We start from the raw sequence: 20078 nt of genomic DNA, 5'->3' as shown, positions 1-20078 counted from the left end.
TGTCCATAGAAGGCAGCATGTGAGGCGTTCAGGGGACATCTGTTATCCATGTTCAGTTAAAAGCTGCTTTAATGGACATTTTATAACAAGTTTCAGAAAAGTCGATATGATGATGCCTGCGGTGAGTGGACCAGGTGAGATCAGGTCAAAGTTCAAATCAACGATGGTGAACTGACACAGCAAAACATCACTTTAACTGGAAACAAATGGACACAACTGGAGAGCATCAGCAACACAAGGAGGAGGAAGATGTGTCCTCCTTACTGTGAGAGGAATCACACAGAAAAAGGAGGATTATGGAGTCTTTTAAAGAATGACTTCCATCTGGACAAAAGCAGGACTGTGTGTGTGTGTGTGTGTGTGTTTGGGGATTTCTCTCCCTGTAAAACATCTGGAGAAACAATCTGCTGTAAATAGGCAGCGGTGACTCGATGCCACCCGATAAATAAAAAGGGAAGCAGCAGCCTCTCCCATCTTTGTGAGGACTCACTAATCGTGGCCTGAAACCTGAGACCAGGTCTGAATCCTGAGCAGGCCTGTGACATCCATAAAGGGTTTAACAGTCAGGTGTTTCCAGCTGTTAACCCTCTGTGAAATCACCCATCTTTGTTTTCATTCACCCAAAAATAAAAAAAAAAATAAATAAAAATAATAAAATCATGATAGCAGGAGGTGTGGCTACTGTGTGATTGACAGACTGTACCACCCAATCAACCCTTAGTCCTTCATTTGAACTTAATGAACTTTAATGAAACTTTATTGACACTGATGTTAAAACAGGAAACTTGGTGTCATGGTGGAAAAAAAACAATATGTCGCTGCACGATCGGTGTCATGAAGAAACACAGATTTGTGTGTCAGATATCTGTGTGTTACCTCCTGGCTGGTCCATCAGAGAGCGGGCCGCTGAGCTGCTGCCACCATTACGGCAAATTGTGTTATCCTCTTGGGACACGAAGCCAGCGCTCTGCTTCTGAACTCCAAACTGTTTGTGCAGAGTTGTGTTGTTGTTGTCGTCGTTGCTGCTGTTGTTGTGTTTGCGTTCCCGTGTTCAGATCGACGCTCGACACAAACGGTATGTTGGCTGCTTGGGTTGGCAGAGACGCCGCCTGTTAATTATGTTTCCTGTGCCAAACACACAATCACACGGTAATTGGAGCTGGAGCCGAGGATTGTGGGAGCAGAGTGAATGATAATGACTGTGTGGTCATCTTCATCATCGTCATCATCAGCGGTATCATCAGCAGGTCAGTGACACACAACACTTTTGACAAACATGCGTTCAACAGAAGTGTGTCATCTGGCTGTTGCCGTACTCTGATGTCGGTACCTGCATGTTTAAAAGGCACACTCACTTCCTGTTTTGTGGCTTTTTTCCCCCTTTCAGTGTGTCCCATTTCTCCTGTGGGCCATGAATGCAGCAGTCAGTCTTTTTGCCATCATCACCTTGGTGAACCAGCTGTGTCAGCTCATGGCGGTCTGTGGTGGGGGGGGGGGGGCAGATGGTGAGCAGCTCTAGGCCGAGCCAAACAGCCACTTGGACCACCACCCCCACAGAGAGGTGAGGGGTTTCCTACGCATAGCAACAGGGGCGAGAATGATGCTGTGGGTGAGCCCCCCCCCACACCCGACATCCATCAGGAACCAGTGTTAATGAGGGGAGGGACAACAAACATGGACGGGACAGGTGAGACTCAGGGGGGAGACCAGGGAGAGGGAGGTGAGACATGTTAGTGAGGGTGATAAATAAGAACAGCAGGAGACGGGGGGTGCAGACTGAGTCCTCTGGAGCTCCTCAGGGTTCGTCACTCGGCTCCTGTCAGATTCAGAACAAGAAAAGGAGTCAGACTTCCTGTCATCAGAAATTATCCAGATCCCTCCAGGAGCTTCTCTCCGTCATCACCTCTCCCATCATGCCTCACCTGACAGAACATTACAGATGCATTATGGGATCTGAGGGAGGCGGTTAAGGGGACACGGGGCCTCATGAATAAAAAATAAAACATGAGACGACCAAACGGAGGTCGTCGGGAGACGAGGAGGGTCATCAATATTACATCACAGTGCCATGGCGCCGCTGCCAGAGGAACTGACTTTCATTCTTTGTTTCAGGGAAATTTTAGGAAAGTTGGACCAAAATAAAAGAGCCGATCCAACTTTGTCTCATCGAGTGAGGAATCCACAGAAGAGGAAGAAGGAGCGTCCGTTTGCTGCTGGAGAGTTCAAACTTTTCTGATTTATCTGTCTGTGATATTTAGATCGGTCGTTTCCATGGAGACAGTTAATCACAAACTGATCTGAAAGTGAAGCTGACAAATCAAAATCATTCAGTGTCAAACCCAAAGACGTCTCACCGGTCAGGGTGAGCAGAGACTCCGTCTCCGACTTGGTTTTCTAACGCCAGAAGGAGGAGGAGAAGGTGGACTTGTCAGACGACCTTTGACCCCGAAGAAAGGTCTGAGGAGTGAATGCCAGTCAGGAAACATCATTATTCCTTCATGATGATGACTCTTCTCCTGATGCACATTCTGAAGTTTCCAATCAGGTCAGTGTTGATCCGTCCCTGTGAGACCAGCAGTAATTACAGTCCTGCAGTCCTGACTGTCGGGGCCTCGGTGGACATGGCAGCAGTGGTGGCGGTGGTCACGCTGCAAACAGGATGAAGCTGAGCTCTTTTCACGGCAGCTCAGTTTGTTTTCTGTCCTGAAGACGTGAATTCAGTCTCCGAAGCTGCTGCGCCAATAATTGACTTTGTTGAAGATTTAAGTTGTTCAGTGCAGATGAAACTCGGACCCGTGAAGGTGACGCCCCCCAAAGGACGACACAGGAGCAGGAGTGTCGCCACGTCACCTCCGTCAGCTCAAACACAGGAAATAACAATACATCAAATATCAAAAACAGGAGTTCAAACAGACTTCCTGTTTAAATTCTGCCGTTGTGCCAATAAAAAGATTTATTTGTCATATTTTAAATAAAACTTAAAAAATATGAAAATATGAAATAAACTTGATGGAATGATAGGTATACTTGTCAGCATTATATAAACTTATTCATATACCAGTGAAGCATGTGACGCTGGCATTAAAAGGTTCTAATGTTTAATATAAATGTTAACTTTAAACTTTTTCTGATGAGCAGAATCTAAAACAGAAAAATCTGAAATGAAAATATGAGTTTGTGGTTGTTTAAAATAAAGGATCTGTGAGTCTGAGGCTCAGAGACGTTTCCTGAGCTGCCAATAAAACCGCCCGACGTTGTCGAGTCGCCATGACGACGGCAGCTGATTTACAGCCGTTAAAGTTTTTACAGTGTCAGATAAAAACACGACAAGGTCATGTTTTATTTATTTGTTCCATAATTAGCAATTTAAATAACAGAGCTACATTTAGAACGACCATTACGTTCAATCCGTCCGCAGGGAGCCATCAGGCTGCAGAGGGGCCCGACAGGAGCCACAGGGGCCCACCACAGGATCAGGGGCCCAACCTGAGCCGACCATCTTCTTCTTTGCTGCCTTGATAAATGTCTTCAGTCGACGTTAAACTTAACATGTTGAGGATTTAACCCTTTAGAGCCTGACTATTTTTGTTTGTCATTTTTGAAAAGTCTCCTTATCTGATTCTGTCTGATCAGTTCAGACTGAATGTTTCCTTCCTCTCTGTTTGGGTCGTTTCTGTATCTGATCAGGAGTTCTGCTCAGTAATGATGAAAAATCTGATCTTCATTCTGCCAACACAACAAACTCACACCAGCTTCAGACTGTTATTGTTTGTGACTGTCAGTTACTATTTGTTTGTTCATCATGATGTGACTCAACATCTGTGTCCCAAGTCGTGAGCTCAGGATCAGGATCAGGATCAGGTTCGGGATCAGGATCAGGTTCGGGATCAGGATCAGGTTCGGGATCAGGATCAGGTTCAGGATCTGGGTCAGGTTCAGGATCAGGTTCGGGATCAGGATCAGGTTCAGGATCTGGGTCAGGATCAGGATCAGAATCGGGATCGGGCTCGGGCTCGGGATCAGGTTCAGGATCAGGATCAGGATCAGGTTCGGGATCAGGATCAGGATCAGGTTCAGGTTCAGGTTCAGGTTCAGGATCAGGATCAGGATCAGGTTCAGGATCAGGATCAGGTTCAGGATCAGGTTCAGGTTCAGGTTCAGGATCAGGATCAGGTTCAGGATCTGGGTCAGGATCAGGATCAGGATCAGGATCTGGGTCAGGATCAGGATCAGGATCAGGTTCAGGATCCACTTCAGCTCCAGTTGTTGTGTGAAAAGTGTCACATCAACTTGAATCAACCAGCTGATGAATATTTCACTTTCACTTCACTTAAACAATATTGTCCTTCAGACGGCGGAGCAAGCAACGTGCTGCTCTTCCATTTTAATGACAAAACAAACTGCAGCTCAGACAAAACACTTCACTTAAACATTCATGTTCCTGCAGAAGAATATCAGGACGAGCCGAGTGGAGGGAAATGGGGCGGAAACGTGAAGGAGGAGCTTCAGGGTCGGAGAGCAGTAAGTGCTCCGATGAACAAAACAGCCATTCATAATGCAGAGACATCCATTTATCATGTGGCAGGGCAGACCTTAGACCAGATCACATCTCAGGCCTTCATCTGGTCCAAAAGTAAAGGTGGTCTGTTGATCATCACTGAATGTGACCTTCTCCTCATTTTGTTCTAAAAGCAAAATAAATTTATTTCACCATTTCTGTTCAAACCGAAGTTTATTTTTAAGTTAAGAACTAAATTCAATGATCAGGTTCAGGACTTCAGATTCAGGACTGATAGGCTCGGCGATGATTTAGATTTTTTCTCTTTTATTGTTTTTTTTCTTTCTGTTTGTTCCTTCATAGTGTGAAGAGAATCACTTTGCCATGAAAGAATGAAGGGACAAGGGAACGAGGAGAAGAGGGGATGAGAGGACAAATGAGGAGGAGGAGGGGAATGATGAAAACGTTGGGACAAAGTCTTAAAGTCTGATTTGGTCAATTTATTTTAAATACAGTAGATGAAGATGACGAGGATGATGATGGTGATGTTGAGTTTTAATTGTCATTCAAGGACGAGTTGGAGAATCAGCTGATCAAAGACAGAGACAATGTGTCATCACTGGATGGACGAGAATCTGAATCTGAAGAGACACATCAGACGGAGGTTAATCTTTTCAGCTCCATCAAAAAAACATTTTCCATCAAATTTCAAAACAAAAACACATTTAAAATATCAGTAATATGATAATAATACAATATGTTGAATCCAAAAACTAAGTTTAAATATTGTTTTATCATATAAAAATATACTACTTAAAATATCATTTTAGATAAAAATGGCATTAATCACGTTTATTCTTATAAAAATCAGTCAGTTTGAGCCTTCAATGACTTTCTGCTATGACAGAAGAACATTTCTGACACGATGAATAAAAAAAAAAAAAATTATGCTATCGATATTCTACCAAAACTGAACAAATACAACGTGGAGTAAATCAGTAGGAGAATTTCAAATCTGTCTTTTAAACATCAATTGAAAAAAGCTGTTTCTTTTGGTGCTTCGAACCAAGAATCCGTCTAAATTCAGAAAAGTTAGTCTGACAATTAACAAACATTAAAAATAAACATTCAACTTTATAAGTAAGAAATAAGAATGAAATAAATAATAATAATAATAATAATAATAATAATAATAATAATAATAATAATAATAATAAAGCAGGAGTTTGTTTTGTGTTTCTGTCAAATTACTCTTCTGATAGTTTCTGTAACTTTAGTTGTATCTTCTTATTCTACGTTTTATTGACCATTTTCTTCACACAGTCATATAATATAATTAACATTGTACCAACAGATCAGAACTGTTTGTATTATTTTCTTTTTTTTACTAGTTTTATTTTCTTGGCTCAGTTTTGTTGTCCTGCGTAAAAACTAAACGTAAAACACTGGAAATGAAATGTAAAGTAAATCCCATCAGAGCGCCACATGTTTCATGATTCACAGTAAAAACGGAGCTGAAGAAATCCTCCATTTGTACCACTCGATCCCTCGGGACCTTCCTCGCATGATCAAATCACAGAACACGAGCTGAAGGAACTCAACCTGAGCTTCAGCTTGGTCCCTGAACGCCTCGAGTGGCCTGGTTAGATGCAGCACAGACCTGACAGACCTTGTCCTGATTCTGGTCCTGATCATCAGTTATTATTCTGTCTAATATCATTTTAGTGGTTGTGACTGTACAGACAGTAACACTCAGTCGCTGAGCAATGTTAAAATAATTAGAGTCCGTGTGAAGAAAGAACTCAGCAGGATTTAGAACCAGAACCAGAATCTGCTGTGTTGCCTCGTAGGTTTCTGTATTTAACTGTGAACTGTAAACTGTAAACCATCAGAAGGTCAAAGGTCGTCCAGACAACAGCTAAAATCCAATGAGAAAAATTTAAAGACAACAGCAGTGAAATAAAATGAAAACATGAACAACAACAGAAGAAGGTGAAGCAGACGTCAGTAAAGGAAGAATAAAGCAAGCTGAGTTTACAAATACACACTCTTATGTGCAATTATAGCTATATGAGCAAATGTTCTGCAGGTGGAGGAGACTCCTCCCAGACCTGGTGCTGAACTGGGCCTCAGGCTGGCTCTCAGACCAGGACCCTGGGCAGATATCAAGGTGGCATGAACAGACATGAAGACGAGAGCTATAATGAACAGAAGACAAACTGAAACAGAAGATGAAGATGAATGTGACCTGGATCCAACTGGTCTTCGTGTTTTTCACATCACTGTAAAATATAAAATAAAGTGTGCTGCCGCGTTAAACAGTAAAAAACACAGATTCATGTCAGACACAACAATATTACAGATTTATAGTATTATTTTTACAACCTTCTAAAACATCTAAATAAAGTACAGTTTACAAATACCATTTTCATAATAAGCATATTTGTATTTTTTTAATTCTGCCTCTATGAATTCATTTGCTTTTAAATGATTCACATCATGTCATTTAAAGTTTATGTAAAAAACAAATTATGTGAATTTTTTGCAGTTGCATCTCTCGTATATGACAGTTTACTATTATTATTATTATTATTATTATTATTGTTGTTGTAGTTGGTGGTGGTGGTGTTAATAATAATAATAATGATGATATCCTATATTTCTTTGCGGCAGATGATTGATTGATTGATTATTGATTGCAAATTTGATCACACATAGTTAATAGATTAAATTATAACTTCAACTTCCCTCACTTTTATATGGAAAGAAATAAATATCAGATTTGTGATGCTGTATTTTCTGATTCTGTGAATGTATTTATTTACTTCACTGAACACAGCGTTGCTATGTTTTTAAATCATTTCATTCATTTCATTCAATCCAGGTTTGACTGATCAGTGAAATTAATTTTCCATTAAAAATCTGCCTTTTATTAAACTTGACAAAAATGTGCAGATTCAATAAATCAGCTGGTATTATAAGTATTTTAATCTGAGCTGATCTTAATATCAAACATCATCAGCTGTGTTTTCTGGTCTTTATTTCAGAAGCACACGGAACCAGCAGTAGGATCAGGTCTGCAGTCTGATCTGGATCATCTGGTCTTTGGCTCCACCTGCTGAACTGACGACGCATCAAAAGTCACATGCTGGGTTTTTCACTCAACAAGCAGCAAACTGTCATTTAAAACATGTTCATCCTCTTTGTTCCATTTATTCATTTGATAAGCACTTTAGTTTGTCTTTAGCTGTATTTTTATTTTCATTTGTTTCATAGTATTTAATTGTTCTACTTAACTGTCATTTTTCACATTAGAGGCCTGAAAGATTCATGAACTCAGAGTAAAATGTCCTTCTATTCATTATTTTAGTTCATTAGGGGCATTCAACATAAAATTATCAAACAAAGGGACTTTTCATTATATTTAAAAACATCTTTTCATTGTGATACAAAATTGACTTTTTCTTGACTTTCTTTTCTTCACTGAACTAGTTTTATTCTCAGATACTAACTGCTAGAAAACGTTTTAATTCTAACTTAAAAAATTATTCCTCGGTGATGGAAGGTTTATATTTACAATCATATTTTTTTTTCTCTGAGAAATCTCTTCAAATCAGAATCAGATCAAGAAAGGATCAGTTGATTCTCACACTGGAACATCAGGTAGGTTTAGTCTGGAGAGACATCTGGGACCTGAGGAGGGAAAGTTTGGACCAAAGTCAGACTGAATACACAACACACAAATTATTAAGGATGGACACAACAACTCAACGCAACAGCATCACAACAATTCTGTTCATAAAGAACACCTGAACGAACATCACAGCCTGTAAGGCTGCAGAGGACAGAGGACAGAAGACAGAGGAGAGAGGAGAGAGGACAGAGGACAGAGGAGAGAGGAGAGAGGAGAAAGGAGAGAGGACAGAGGACAGAGGAGAGAGGAGAAAGGAGAGAGGACAGAGGACAGAGGAGAGAGGAGAGAGGACAGAGGAGAGAGGAGAGAGGAGAGAGGAGAGAGGACAGAGGAGAAAGGACAGAGGACAGAGGACAGAGGACAGAGGAGAGAGGACAGAGGACAGGTGAGAGAGGAGAGAGGAGAGAGGACAGAGGACAGAGGAGAGAGGAGAGAGGAGAGAGGACAGAAGACAGAGGAGAGAGGAGAAAGGACAGAGGACAGAGGAGAGAGGACAGAGGAGAGAGGAGAGAGGACAGAGGACAGAGGAGAGAGGAGAAAGGACAGAGGACAGAGGAGAGAGGAGAGAGGACAGAGGACAGAGGAGAGAGGACAGAGGAGAGAGGAGAGAAGTCAGAGGACAGAGGAGAGAGGAGAGAGGACAGAGGAGAGAGGACAGAGGAGAAAGGAGAGAAGACAGAGGACAGAGGAGAGAGGAGAGAGGAGAGAGGACAGAAGACAGAGGAGAGAGGAGAAAGGAGAGAGGACAGAGGAGAGAGGAGAGAGGAGAAAGGACAGAGGAAAGAGGACAGAGGAGAGAGGACAGAGGACAGAGGAGAGAGGAGAAAGGAGAGAGGACAGAGGACAGAGGAGAGAGGAGAAAGGACAGAGGAGAGAGGAGAGAGGACAGAAGACAGAGGAGAGAGGACAGAGGAGAAAGGAGAGAAGACAGAGGACAGAGGAGAGAGGACAGAGGACAGAGGAGAGAGGACAGAAGACAGAGGAGAGAGGAGAGAGGACAGAGGAGAGAGGAGAGAGGACAGAGGACAGAGGAGAGAGGAGAGAGGACAGAGGACAGAGGAGAGAGGAGAGAGGAGAGAGGACAGAGGACAGAGGAGAGAGGAGAAAGGACAGAGGAGAGAGGAGAGAGGAGAGAGGAGAGAGGACAGAGGACAGAGGAGAAAGGACAGAGGAAAGAGGACAGAGGAGAGAGGACAGAGGACAGAGGAGAGAGGAGAAAGGACAGAGGACAGAGGAGAGAGGAGAGAGGACAGAAGACAGAGGAGAGAGGAGAGAGGAGAGAGGACAGAGGACAGAGGAGAAAGGACAGAGGAAAGAGGACAGAGGAGAGAGGACAGAGGACAGAGGAGAGAGGAGAAAGGAGAGAGGAGAAAGGACAGAGGACAGAGGAGAGAGGAGAGAGGAGAGAGGACAGAGGAGAGAGGAGAGAGGACAGAGGACAGACTGAATAAATCTGGAGGATCTAAATGTGCTCCAGTAAATGTAATCAGAAGAAGAAGTGGCAGCAGCTGAATACCAGCAGGGGGCAGCCGAGCCGCACGACGGCGGTAAACGGAAACACCACAGAAGAAGAAGAGCCAAAGCCAGCAGCAGAACGAAAATCTGTTCCTCCTGCAGTCAGCTGTTCTACCTGCAGTCAGCTGTTCTACCTGCAGTCAGCTGTTCTACCTGCAGTCAGCTGTTCCCCGTCTAGTCTGAGGTCCACCTGCTTTTTGGTCGTTATTAAACATTTTCACCGAGTTTCCTCCGTTTTTGTTGTGAAGCTGCTTCAGTTCAGGTGAGGCTGTTAGCTCAGCAGGCTAAAGCTGTTAGCACTGTTAGTTCACGTTTCCCAGTAAACTAAGGCTTTTATTTATTTTTAATCCGGGTAGATAATGTTTTGGGCCGATGATGTCATTGTCTGTGTTGTCAGTGTTTGTGTTTTTTTTCCTGTAAAAGTCTGATCCGGTTCACCTGATCCAGTCTAGTCTTAGTCCTGGATCTTCATGTTTGAGTCAGTCTGTTGTTTTATCTCCTCGTCAGTTCATCCTGATTTAATCTGTTCATTGATCATTTTTCGTAAAACATCAATGAACTTCCTGTTTTTCTGGTTAAATCTCAGAAATACAGTAAAATGTGTAAATATGGGAGATAACCAACCAGAGCAGCTTGAACCGATGACATCATCAGAGCAGTAATAATCACGTGTTGAGGACTTGTCCCATCTCTGATCGTGTCTCTGCTGTCTCCTCTGGTTCCTTTCCTGAAGGTAACATCCCGTCATCTTCTTCTCCTGTTTTAGTCCTACAGACCTGAACCTCGTGCTCCTCGCTGTTCAAACGTTTGTGTTTGAAATATTTTCTCTTTGGACAACCCGTCCTCAACTTCCTGTCTGTCCTACAGCCCCAATTTACATCTCCTGTCTTCTCTGACACCTTCTGTCTGCAGGAAACGCAGCGAGCGTTTCTCCTCAGCTTCATCCAGTCATGTCTCACAAGCAGCCGCACAGACGGACGCCATCTGACACTGACCTCAGACCCGATCATGGACCTTACAGCTCCTCGGACTCCCGTCACACCTCGTCGGACCACAACTTTTACAGGCCGCCTCAGGAGTCCCAGTCATCATCTCAGCAGTCATCCTCGTCCTCCAGGGTTTCGGCTCAGTGGTCGCAGGACGGCGCTCTCAGCATCCTGAGCAGCTGCGGTCTGGAGCCCAGCGACCTGTCTCTGCTGGCCGAGCTGCCCGAGGATGTCCTCACCGTGGAGTCCCTGCCGCATGTGCTCCAACAGATGAAAGGAAGAAGGGGGACCTTTAAGCATTGCCCTCCCACTGCTCCATCCTCCTCCTCCTCTTATCCTCCCGGCTCCAACCTCCAACCAGCTGTCAGAGACTGGGACCAGCTCCGCAGCCAGCCGGTCCGGTACCCGCTGGGCCAAGCCACTTCTTTTCCATCTGAGCCAGTCCAGGTCCACTGGGGGGGTTCTAGAGCCAGCAGGTCTGTAAGAGCGGACCCACCACCACCATCTTCATCTTCACTAACATCATCATCCCTGCACATGGCCTACTTCCACCATAGACCAGGACTCTCTGAGTATGGTAAGACCAGCAGAGCCACGAGTTCCTCATCCTCTCAGGACAGAGCCTCTTTCAGGTCCACAGGACAAAGACAGAGAAGTCGTCCCTCCCGTTTCTCTGAGCCTGGATCAGCTGATCACAGGTCTGCCCCTCCCCACAAACCTCAGGGGGGGCACCTTCAGCCTGAAACGTCCCCTGTCAGTCAGCAGGCTTTGACTGCCTCCATGCCGTCCATCAAGGAGGCTCTGGACTTCCACGGGACGTCCCCTCGGGTCCACCCATACTCGTGCTCTCTGTGTGATATCACTGTGCTGTCAGAGAGGGTAAGTACTGTCCTGGTCCTCAGTCCTCTCTCTGCAGTCTTGGGGGGGCGGCGGGGCTTCGGTGTGGGGGGAGGGGTCAGTGAGGCTCCACCTCTGATCTCAGTCAGCTGCAGAGTGACACATTTCCTTCTGTGTGTTTCAGGACTGGGCCAAACACATCAACAGCACTCAGCATGCAGATGGACAGCTCAACCTGCTGCAGCGGTCAGTCCACACACACACCCAAAGCATCATTTTATTTTTGTTTGTTTCTTATGCTTTTATTCAGACAGTTATTGGTCAAAGGGCTGACAAGAAACAGAGAGAGTGAGAGAATGACCTGCAGCCTCAGCCGAACCTGGGACACTGCAATAATGTGGTGAGACGCTGCATTGACTTTAGACCAAATAATCCCCCTCTGAGGAAACTTCACTGTGGACTTGAAGCAGCTTGGATTCTGAGTCTGTCTCTCGTACTTAAAACCAGATCTACACAAATCCTTCTATCTGTCCTTTTATCTGAAAAAACTTTGGCCTCCTCAGCCCAGGCAAGACTCCTCTTCATTGTCTCTGGTCCTGGAGCACCTTGGCACCAGGATTGGGATAGTTTTGTTTCCTGAAGATGTCTGGTCTTGGTAGCGCCCAAAGCTCAGGCTGGTCTTCCCTGCTGCTTGTCCACACTTGCCTTTTTCATGAATATCTTGGACACAGGACTCTCCCAACAGCCAGAACTTTTAACCATGAGCTTCTGTGACGTCCCCCTCTTGTGAGCATTGTCCATGGTTGTCTTCTAACAGTCCAGTCAACAGGCTGTGTGACCTGAACTCAAACCAGAGATGTATTGTTCCTATCCTGGATGAAGATCCAGATGAAACATTTTACCCAAACTAAAATTAAACAATTATGAAAGAAATGACCTTTGCTGTGATGTTCAGAGTTTTGGCGATACACCTATCTGAGTGTTAAAACAGTCTCCACATGTGGTAGCGTGGTGTTTCTGTTAGGGGACACAAACCTCACAGACTTGATTTCCAACAACAAAGTTGAACATAAACTGAAGTCTGGACTCTGGAGGTTCCGTCCAGCTCCTCTGAGCTTGGATGTGGTAGCTGGTCTTCATAGTTAAGTCATTGTTTACAGAAGCGGTCTTGTTACTGTCAGTCTATTAAATAACATCACTCTGGTCTTCAGGTAAGTTGAACTGAAGGTTTTTACAAACTAATGTGAGCTGAATGAGCTCAGAGCAAACATCAGCTTAGGACTCCACCCTCCTTATCAGGTGGAAAGCTCAGAGTGACACAAACACACAAAGGCTTCTATTATTCTGCTTATTTGCAGAGTGAGATCACATTATCCGCCGGTTCGGCCCAGAACAATGTTATCTGAAAGAATGCGCTCATGACTACCTCAAGGCTTTCTCCACGTCAGACACATTAATAATGTAAACAGTGTGACAAAGTGCCTGGAAACAATAAATGTGAAATTCAATGTAAAAATGAACTGATTTGACACACGAAGAGCAGCTGAAGACAGAACAGATAACAACAGCCTGGGACGCAGTGATGTCATCAGGACGAGACACTGACTTTGACACAGCCTTTTCTTGACTGCTTTCATGGCTCACTTCTCCTCTTCAGGTGTCCAAAATGGGACTGTCGTATGGAGACAGTCAGCAGGTCAGTGTACATCATCATGTCACCATCGTCATCCTCATGATGTCATAAACACCTGACAGAAAAAAATTTCCAATTTAAGGGCCAACAACCAGTCAGAGAGGAAAGATGAAGAGGAAGCCCCTTGGCCCCCGCAGACAGCCAATCAGAGACAGAGTAAGTTGATCCAGCTGTGCTCCAGTGTGATGCAAGCAGTAGTGCGATCTGTGTCACCATGGTAATGCCTGCTTCTCCACAGAGCCTCAGCTGAACAAACAGAAGAAGGTGAGGACTCCAGTAGAAACTTCAAGCTAACTTCCTGTCCATCTTTGACTCGCCTCGTGATTGTCCTGACTCTCCTCCCAGGCGTCAGACAAAGGTAAAGTGGTGTGTGTGAAGTTTCCCGCTCAGTCAGTGGACGAGGCGTATCTCAGGAAGCTGATCGACCCGTTCGGAAAGATCATCAAGATCCTGATGTTTCCATCTTTGGTGAGTCGATGTCATCCATCACATGCCCAGATGTTAACGCTTCTCTGCCTCTCATTGGTTTATGCAGATCCGTCGTCATGTTTTCTCCCGTTCATCTTGAATGCTGTTGAAACCCTGCAGGCGTTTGTGGAGCTTGGCTCCGTTGATCAGGCCAAGGACCTGGTGACGTTCCATGTGAACTATCCTCCAACCGTGAACGGAGAGCAGATCCAGTTCAGCATCTCCAGCACCTTCCACTTCCTGCAGGTACGCACCATCTGTGGGAAAACTTCTGACCCCAATCAGACCTGGGAGAGCAGAAATCCAGAGTGTCTCAGAGGGAGGCTTTGTCTGGCCTGAGCAGACAGCTGTTGTACAGCACTCTTTTTTTACTTGTTATTTATAGATAATTTTCATCTTTTAGTACAAAAGATACAACAAAGGAAAAATACGAGACACTGAACAATTAGACATATTCAAGGTCCAGGGATGATCAGTATATCCAAAAGACAAAATATACATGTACGTGCAAGTAGTCTCACTCATTGGCCAAATAAGTATGTATTTCTGCCATCGTTTTCACACAGATCTTTTTGGAGTCAGATTGAGTAAGTCATTTGCTCTAGGACATGTTGTTTTACAATATTAACAAAAGTATCTGTGGTGGGGGCATTTTTCTGGAGCCACCATTTTGTGATGGCCTTTTTACTTGCAGCCAGCAGGACCCTAAGAAGATAAATATCCGCTTTATTCAGTCCATCTGGCATACCTCCAAGATAGAGGGTTGTGAATGCTACATTGATAATGAAACATTGAACTTTTGAAATTATTTTTACTGCTTTCCCCTAGAAAATCTGGACAGTGGGGCAAGTCCAAAAAACATGGGCCTGGTCAGCCAGGACCTCTCCACATTCTCTCCAGCAGGCCAATTGTGCCCCAGTCTGTCTGGACTCCTGCTTGGGAGTTATAAAAAAACAAGTCCAGACGTTGGTGGAGGATGACTGTGTATAATATGTAAACTGCTGGTGGATCTGTGAGGTTACAGCCTTTCTGCTTTTTACAAAAATAATCACCAAACTCTGAGTACCTGGATCTTCTCTTGCAAATGTATGGGTTGCCCACCCAACCCATACATTTGACATAAATAGTTAAAGCATTTTTAAATGATTTTGCATACAGTGGTAACTCGATAATCGGCCTATTGTTTATACCTATGATCTGGTAATGCTGGTGTAAATTCAGGGTCATGCGCTGGCCATAAGTTGTTCTATCTGTTTTTGGAGTTCAAATTTTTTGACCACCTCTCCCCATGCCTTCGATGAGCAGTTCACCCATTGGCTCTCTGTCTGTAATATTTTTTTGTCTCCATTTTCGTCAACACTCTTGATCTGGTCCCGGTTCCTGCTGCTCAGGAATGATATTATATTATTTTCTTCTTGTCGTCAGATAAATGGTTATGTTGTTAAAGGTCACTTTGGCATCTGAACGCCCAGAGTTTGAACAAGGCCTATGATAACAGTTGGTGTCAGACCAGATTCTAAATCCAGACCAAAATCTGAGTCTGGGTGCTGGAGCACAATTTGAACCTGTTTCCCTTCATTTCCTTCCAGAGCTCTCGGGTGGTGAGTTTCTGTCCAGCTCCAACAGGAGACGACAGCAGATCCGATCTGATCAGCATCATCAAACGCTTTGGCCCTCCGCTATACACGCTGTTCCTGCCATCCAGGGTGAGATAGAACCCCCCGACCATTTTCCTCAAGTCAGTGTGGTTTTCCCATTTTCCATGGAAACATCAGCTGTTTTTGTTATTCAGGCCTTCGTGGAGATGAAAAACGCTCCTGATGCTCAGAAGATGGTGGATTATTACTCCTCCAATATCCTGAGGATCAACAGTGATGCCCTCAAAGTTTCTTTCTCCGGTGAATACAAGAGCCTGATGTGAGTACGGTAACCTTGCAGGGCCAGAGCGGGCTCAGATCTAGTGTCACGATTCAGACTAAAGTCTCCATTTGATTCCTCCTGCAGGCACGTGGCTTCAGCCCAGAAGTACGAGGAAGGGGAGACAGCGTCCACCAAGAAGGAGGGGAATCAGATTGAAGAGAAGGAAATGGGGAAAGACACGAAGAGGAAGAGGAATGAGAGCCAAGAGAAGGAGATGAAAAGGAGGAGCAGCAGTAAAGACAGAACAGAGCAGAGATCCAGCACAGAGAGGAGGACCAGGTCCAGATCTAGAGGTAGATCCAGAAGAGACAGGAGCATGAGTTCCAGATCCAGAGATAGATCCAGCACAGAGAGGAGGACCAGGTCCAGATCTAGAGAAAGATCCAGCAGAGACAGGAGGACCAAAACAAGGTCCAAATCCAGAGAGAAATTGAAGGACTATGGGTCCAGAGAGGAACCAGAAAAACTGGGTAGGAGAAGACTCTTCAAAGAGCAGTTATTGTTTATCGATCAATGTCCTGCTTGTGTCATCGGTCTTACATTGCAGCAGGAAATGACCTGAACTGTTCTGTCCACAGACTCCGAGTCCAGGACCGACCCTGAACCAGATCCTGTCAGTGAGTTCAGGCCTGGACCTGCAGAGAATGAGCAGAGTGAAGAGGAGGCAGAGTGAGTCAGATACTTCTGTAAAGTCCTGACTCTGAGCAGCTCAGTAAACGCCTCACTGATCCGCAGGTCATCAACATACAACAGTGACATTGAGGGGATGGAGGTGATCGGAGAGGATCTGGAAGAAGAAGAAGAAGAAGAGGAGGAGGAGGAAGATGTCGAGGAGGATGCTTATAGAGGATCCAGCAGCCCAGCAGAGAGAAGTGACTCACCTGAGGAAGGTAGAAAAAGAACTCAGGTGCTTTAAAAACATCAAAAACAGGAAACTGAGGAATTAAAAAACTAGTGATTTTGTCTACAGAGAAAGAAGAGGAAGAGGTGAAGGAGGAAGGGAAGGATGGAGCGATGGAGGAGGCGAAGGATGGAGAGATGGAGGAGGCGAAGGAGGAAGGGAAGGATGGAGCGATGGAGGAGGCGAAGGAGGAGGGAAGGATGAAGAGATGGAGGAGGTGAAGGAGGAAGGGAAGGATGGAGCGATGGAGGAGGCGAAGGAGGAAGGGAAGGATGGAGAGATGGAGGAGGCGAAGGAGGAAGGGAAGGATGGAGCGATGGAGGAGGCGAAGGAGGAAGGGAAGGATGGAGCGATGGAGGAGGCGAAGGAGGAAGGGAAGGATGGAGCGATGGAGGAGGCGAAGGAGGAAGGGAAGGATGGAGCGATGGAGGAGGCGAGGAGGAAGGGAAGGATGGAGAGATGGAGGATGCAGCTGAGGCTCCAGAAGACAAGGTATAAGAACCAGTTTAACTCACAGTTAGTTACACAGTTACACATCACCATGTTTTGTCACATGACCCAGTGATGTGATGATGTCACTGTGTGGGTGTGTCCTCAGGAAGAACCAGGTTTTCCAGTAGACCTGGAGAACTGCATCACTTTAGATGAACTGGCGGAGTCTGATTCAGGTAGATGAAGGGAGGAGTGTGACTGATTTGGGGTGGCAGTTGCCATTTGACCTTTGACCTTTCCAGTAACTCTTTGCTCTTCTTTATCTTGAATCTGTTTCCTGTCCAGAGGTTGGAGGTCAACCTGAGGTGAGTATCTCACAAAGAGCCGTTGTTGCTCTCACACTTTGTCGCTGCCTGGTGTCACGTGTTGTCGTCCTCCATTTGCAGCCTCCCTGCTCCAGAGTTGTGTATTTGTCCAACCTGCCACAGCGTTTCTACACCGACGCTCAGTTTGTTAAACTGGTCCGAGGCTTTGGGAAAGTTGTGCGCTACTTCCTGGTCCGCCGTCGGCGAGAGGTGAGAAGCATTTACTTTCTGTTGTTCATCTTCTAAACAGAAAATTATGACTTTAACCCCGCTCTCTGGAGGAGCACTTGTTGGATCTCCCTGCTAACACAAATCCAGCAGCTCATCCTGTTTGGCGACCTGATCCCAACTGCAGTTACCTGGCGGTTCCTTTTCAGTCTGTTTGTGTTTCAGGGTTTCATCGAGATGTCGAGTTCTTCGGAGGCTCTGCAAGCTGCTCAGGAGCTCAGCTGCCGACCCGCCACCTTTCACGGCTGCAAAACTCAGTGTCCGCATCTCACACAAGTACCACAGACTGATCAATGGGTCAGTGTCCTCAACATGTCCTAGATGTCCCTGTGGACCATCAGGTCTCTGGTCCTTAATCCTGAATCCCTGTGTCTTTAGGTGGGATGTCCAATCGGACGAGGAGGAAGAGAAGAGCGAGCGCCGAAGTCGAGGCAGCAGGAGGAAGAGGAGTGAGAGTCGGAGCAACTCCAGAACCTCCGATAGAGACGAGACCTGCCAACCGTCTGAGGGGAAGAAGGAGTTAGAATCCAAAAGGTCTAGAGCCAAAAAGTCTGGCCATAGAGAAAATCCAGAGAAGGAATCAACCAATAAAAACACTCCTGAGGAGGAATCCATCACCCAAACCCACGTCAGAAGAATCTAAAGAGCAGGACTCCCTGAAGCCTCCGGGCAAAGAATCTGGATCCAAGACAAACCTTCAGAAGACATGTCTGTCTCCATGGAGAGACCAGAGGAGGAGTTCACCCCCAAAAGCACGTCTCAAGAAACCTCTAGACTGCCACTAGAAAAAGAGACCAGATCCAAGAGGTCTAAAGAAGAGGAGTTGGTCTCTAGGAAGAATCCAGAGACCAAGTCCATGTCAGGAAAGTCTGGGGAGGAACAGGAGGACGACTCAGGTCCTGGACAGAAGGAGGACCTTGAGGGGGAGGAGATATCAGGATCACAAGAATCTAGTCCAGATGGAGCAGAATGTACCGAAGATCCTCCAGAGCCACAAACTCAACAGGTACGACCACCAAAGGTCACAGACCCAGGTCGTTTTCCACACCTGACTGAGCAGACTCGGTTCGATTGGGGCGCTGAAAGTCTTTCACACTGATTTTTGAGCAGCATCATGTATCATGCTATCGTAGCTTGCCAGGGATTGAAGCTGTTATTTTTCTAACTTTGACAATCCAACATTTGACCACATATTAGCTCAGAGGTTAAGGACTGTGAATGTTGGTAGTTGCGGTTGATTTTGTTTAAGTATGCCAAATTGCAAATTTATGGGTTATTGTTGTTCAGACAGTTGAGCTAAGCTAGCTAACAACTGCTAACGTCAGTGTCCGATTAGTTAAAACCAGACAGACACTGGATCTTTATTCTTCTTTAATTAGTTTCCTAATTGTTTCAATCAGGTTGCACAACTGAACGATTATAAGAAGAAGCAGAATTATAATAATCTAATAATTCTTTGTAATATAATTATTTTGTCAAGAGCTAGCAACATTAACATGTTAATCATGATCAATAAAAGGTTGAGATGTTCAAATAATTTTTTGTGTGTCCTAAGCCGCACTCAGGTAAAGGAATGGTGATTCAGCTGAGCTATGAGGAATTCTCTGAAATCTATTTTTCAGAAACCTGACAGTGACAAACACATGCAGGACTGGGGGCTAAAACCTGGAACAGCAGACCCTGAGAGATCCACCAAACCTGTCGGTAAGGAATGAAACTGCTGACATACCTGAACAGTTGATGCAGGGAGGAGCACGAGACCAACACCATGGTTTGATTCCACCTGAGGAGGAAACATTGCAGTACCTATGGTGCGTTCACTGTTGCCCTGTCTTGTGTGTCTTGCCTCCACAGGAACAGAGTTTGTTCGGCCAGTGGTGGGTTATTTCTGTCACCTGTGTCAGGTGATCTATGCCGATGAAGACGAGGCCAAGGTGCAGCACTGCAGAAGCCCCCGCCCACTACAGGAAGTACCAGGTAACGAGCTGCAGTTCAGCCAGACACCAGAAATGGCTCTGAGCTCAGTTTGAATCTTTTTTCTGGTTGTTTTCAGGAGAAGACGGGAATTGATCCGTGGACGAGCTGAAACAAACTCATCTTTGGCTTTTCTCTTGATCTAAAGCGTCCAGATTTCTGGCTCCAACCACCGAACAACAGGAACCAGTTTCCAAGACTACATTACCTAGAAATCCTCAACAATGACATCACCTTTAAAGGGGTTTGGTTGTTTCTGTTTCCAGTTGAATAGAAAAAGTTAATAAATAAAAACATCTGAATTTAACAGGGTTATTTTAGAAAACATAAAACTAAACAACACTATCAGTTTGTTGAAACATATTTATTTTGATGGCCTGATTCAGATGGATTCCTGTTCATTCTGTCATCACATCCATCACCTGTCAAAATAAAATGTTCTTTGCGACTGATCTTCAAATCAAAATTAAAAAGTTGCATGTTGTGACCTGAGATCTGGCTCTTTGTGTTTTCATGTTGTATTCTTACCTTTCTTCTTCTGTCACAGAAACTTTTTTTCTGCAGTAA

At 44.9% G+C, this 20078-nt stretch overlaps 1 protein-coding gene and 1 pseudogene across 1 annotated transcript; both read left to right on the top strand.

Moving 5' to 3' along the window:
- The first annotated feature begins 9769 nt into the window (after positions 1-9769).
- Positions 9770-17555, top strand: LOC115050366 (matrin-3-like). Its single transcript, XM_029513203.1, has 17 exons — positions 9770-9969; positions 10620-11572; positions 11715-11776; positions 13188-13226; positions 13306-13379; positions 13462-13487; positions 13569-13691; positions 13812-13937; positions 15281-15397; positions 15484-15608; positions 15696-16081; positions 16190-16280; positions 16347-16501; positions 16582-16694; positions 17111-17180; positions 17290-17309; positions 17391-17555. The coding sequence occupies exons 2-17, from the start codon at positions 10658-10660 to the stop codon at positions 17553-17555; spliced, it is 2607 nt and encodes an 868-aa protein (XP_029369063.1). The 5' UTR covers positions 9770-9969; positions 10620-10657.
- Positions 17556-18238: 683 nt separating this feature from the next.
- Positions 18239-19623, top strand: LOC115050252 (matrin-3-like; annotated as a pseudogene).
- The last annotated feature ends 455 nt before the right edge of the window (positions 19624-20078 follow it).

Source organism: Echeneis naucrates, chromosome 10, assembly GCF_900963305.1.
Source record: "Echeneis naucrates chromosome 10, fEcheNa1.1, whole genome shotgun sequence".
NCBI lineage: Eukaryota > Metazoa > Chordata > Actinopteri > Carangiformes > Echeneidae > Echeneis > Echeneis naucrates.
This window is presented reverse-complemented; position numbering and strand designations above follow the sequence as displayed.

Excerpts from the sequence above, each read along its gene's own strand:
- LOC115050366 (XM_029513203.1), top strand. The coding sequence starts at position 10,658 with ATGTCTCACAAGCAGCCGCACAGACGGACGCCATCTGACACTGACCTC. Across the intron at positions 16,082-16,189 it reads AGAGGAACCAGAAAAACTGG|ACTCCGAGTCCAGGACCGAC; the intron begins GTAGGAGAAGAC and ends TTCTGTCCACAG. Across the intron at positions 17,181-17,289 it reads ACTGGCGGAGTCTGATTCAG|AGGTTGGAGGTCAACCTGAG; the intron begins GTAGATGAAGGG and ends TTTCCTGTCCAG.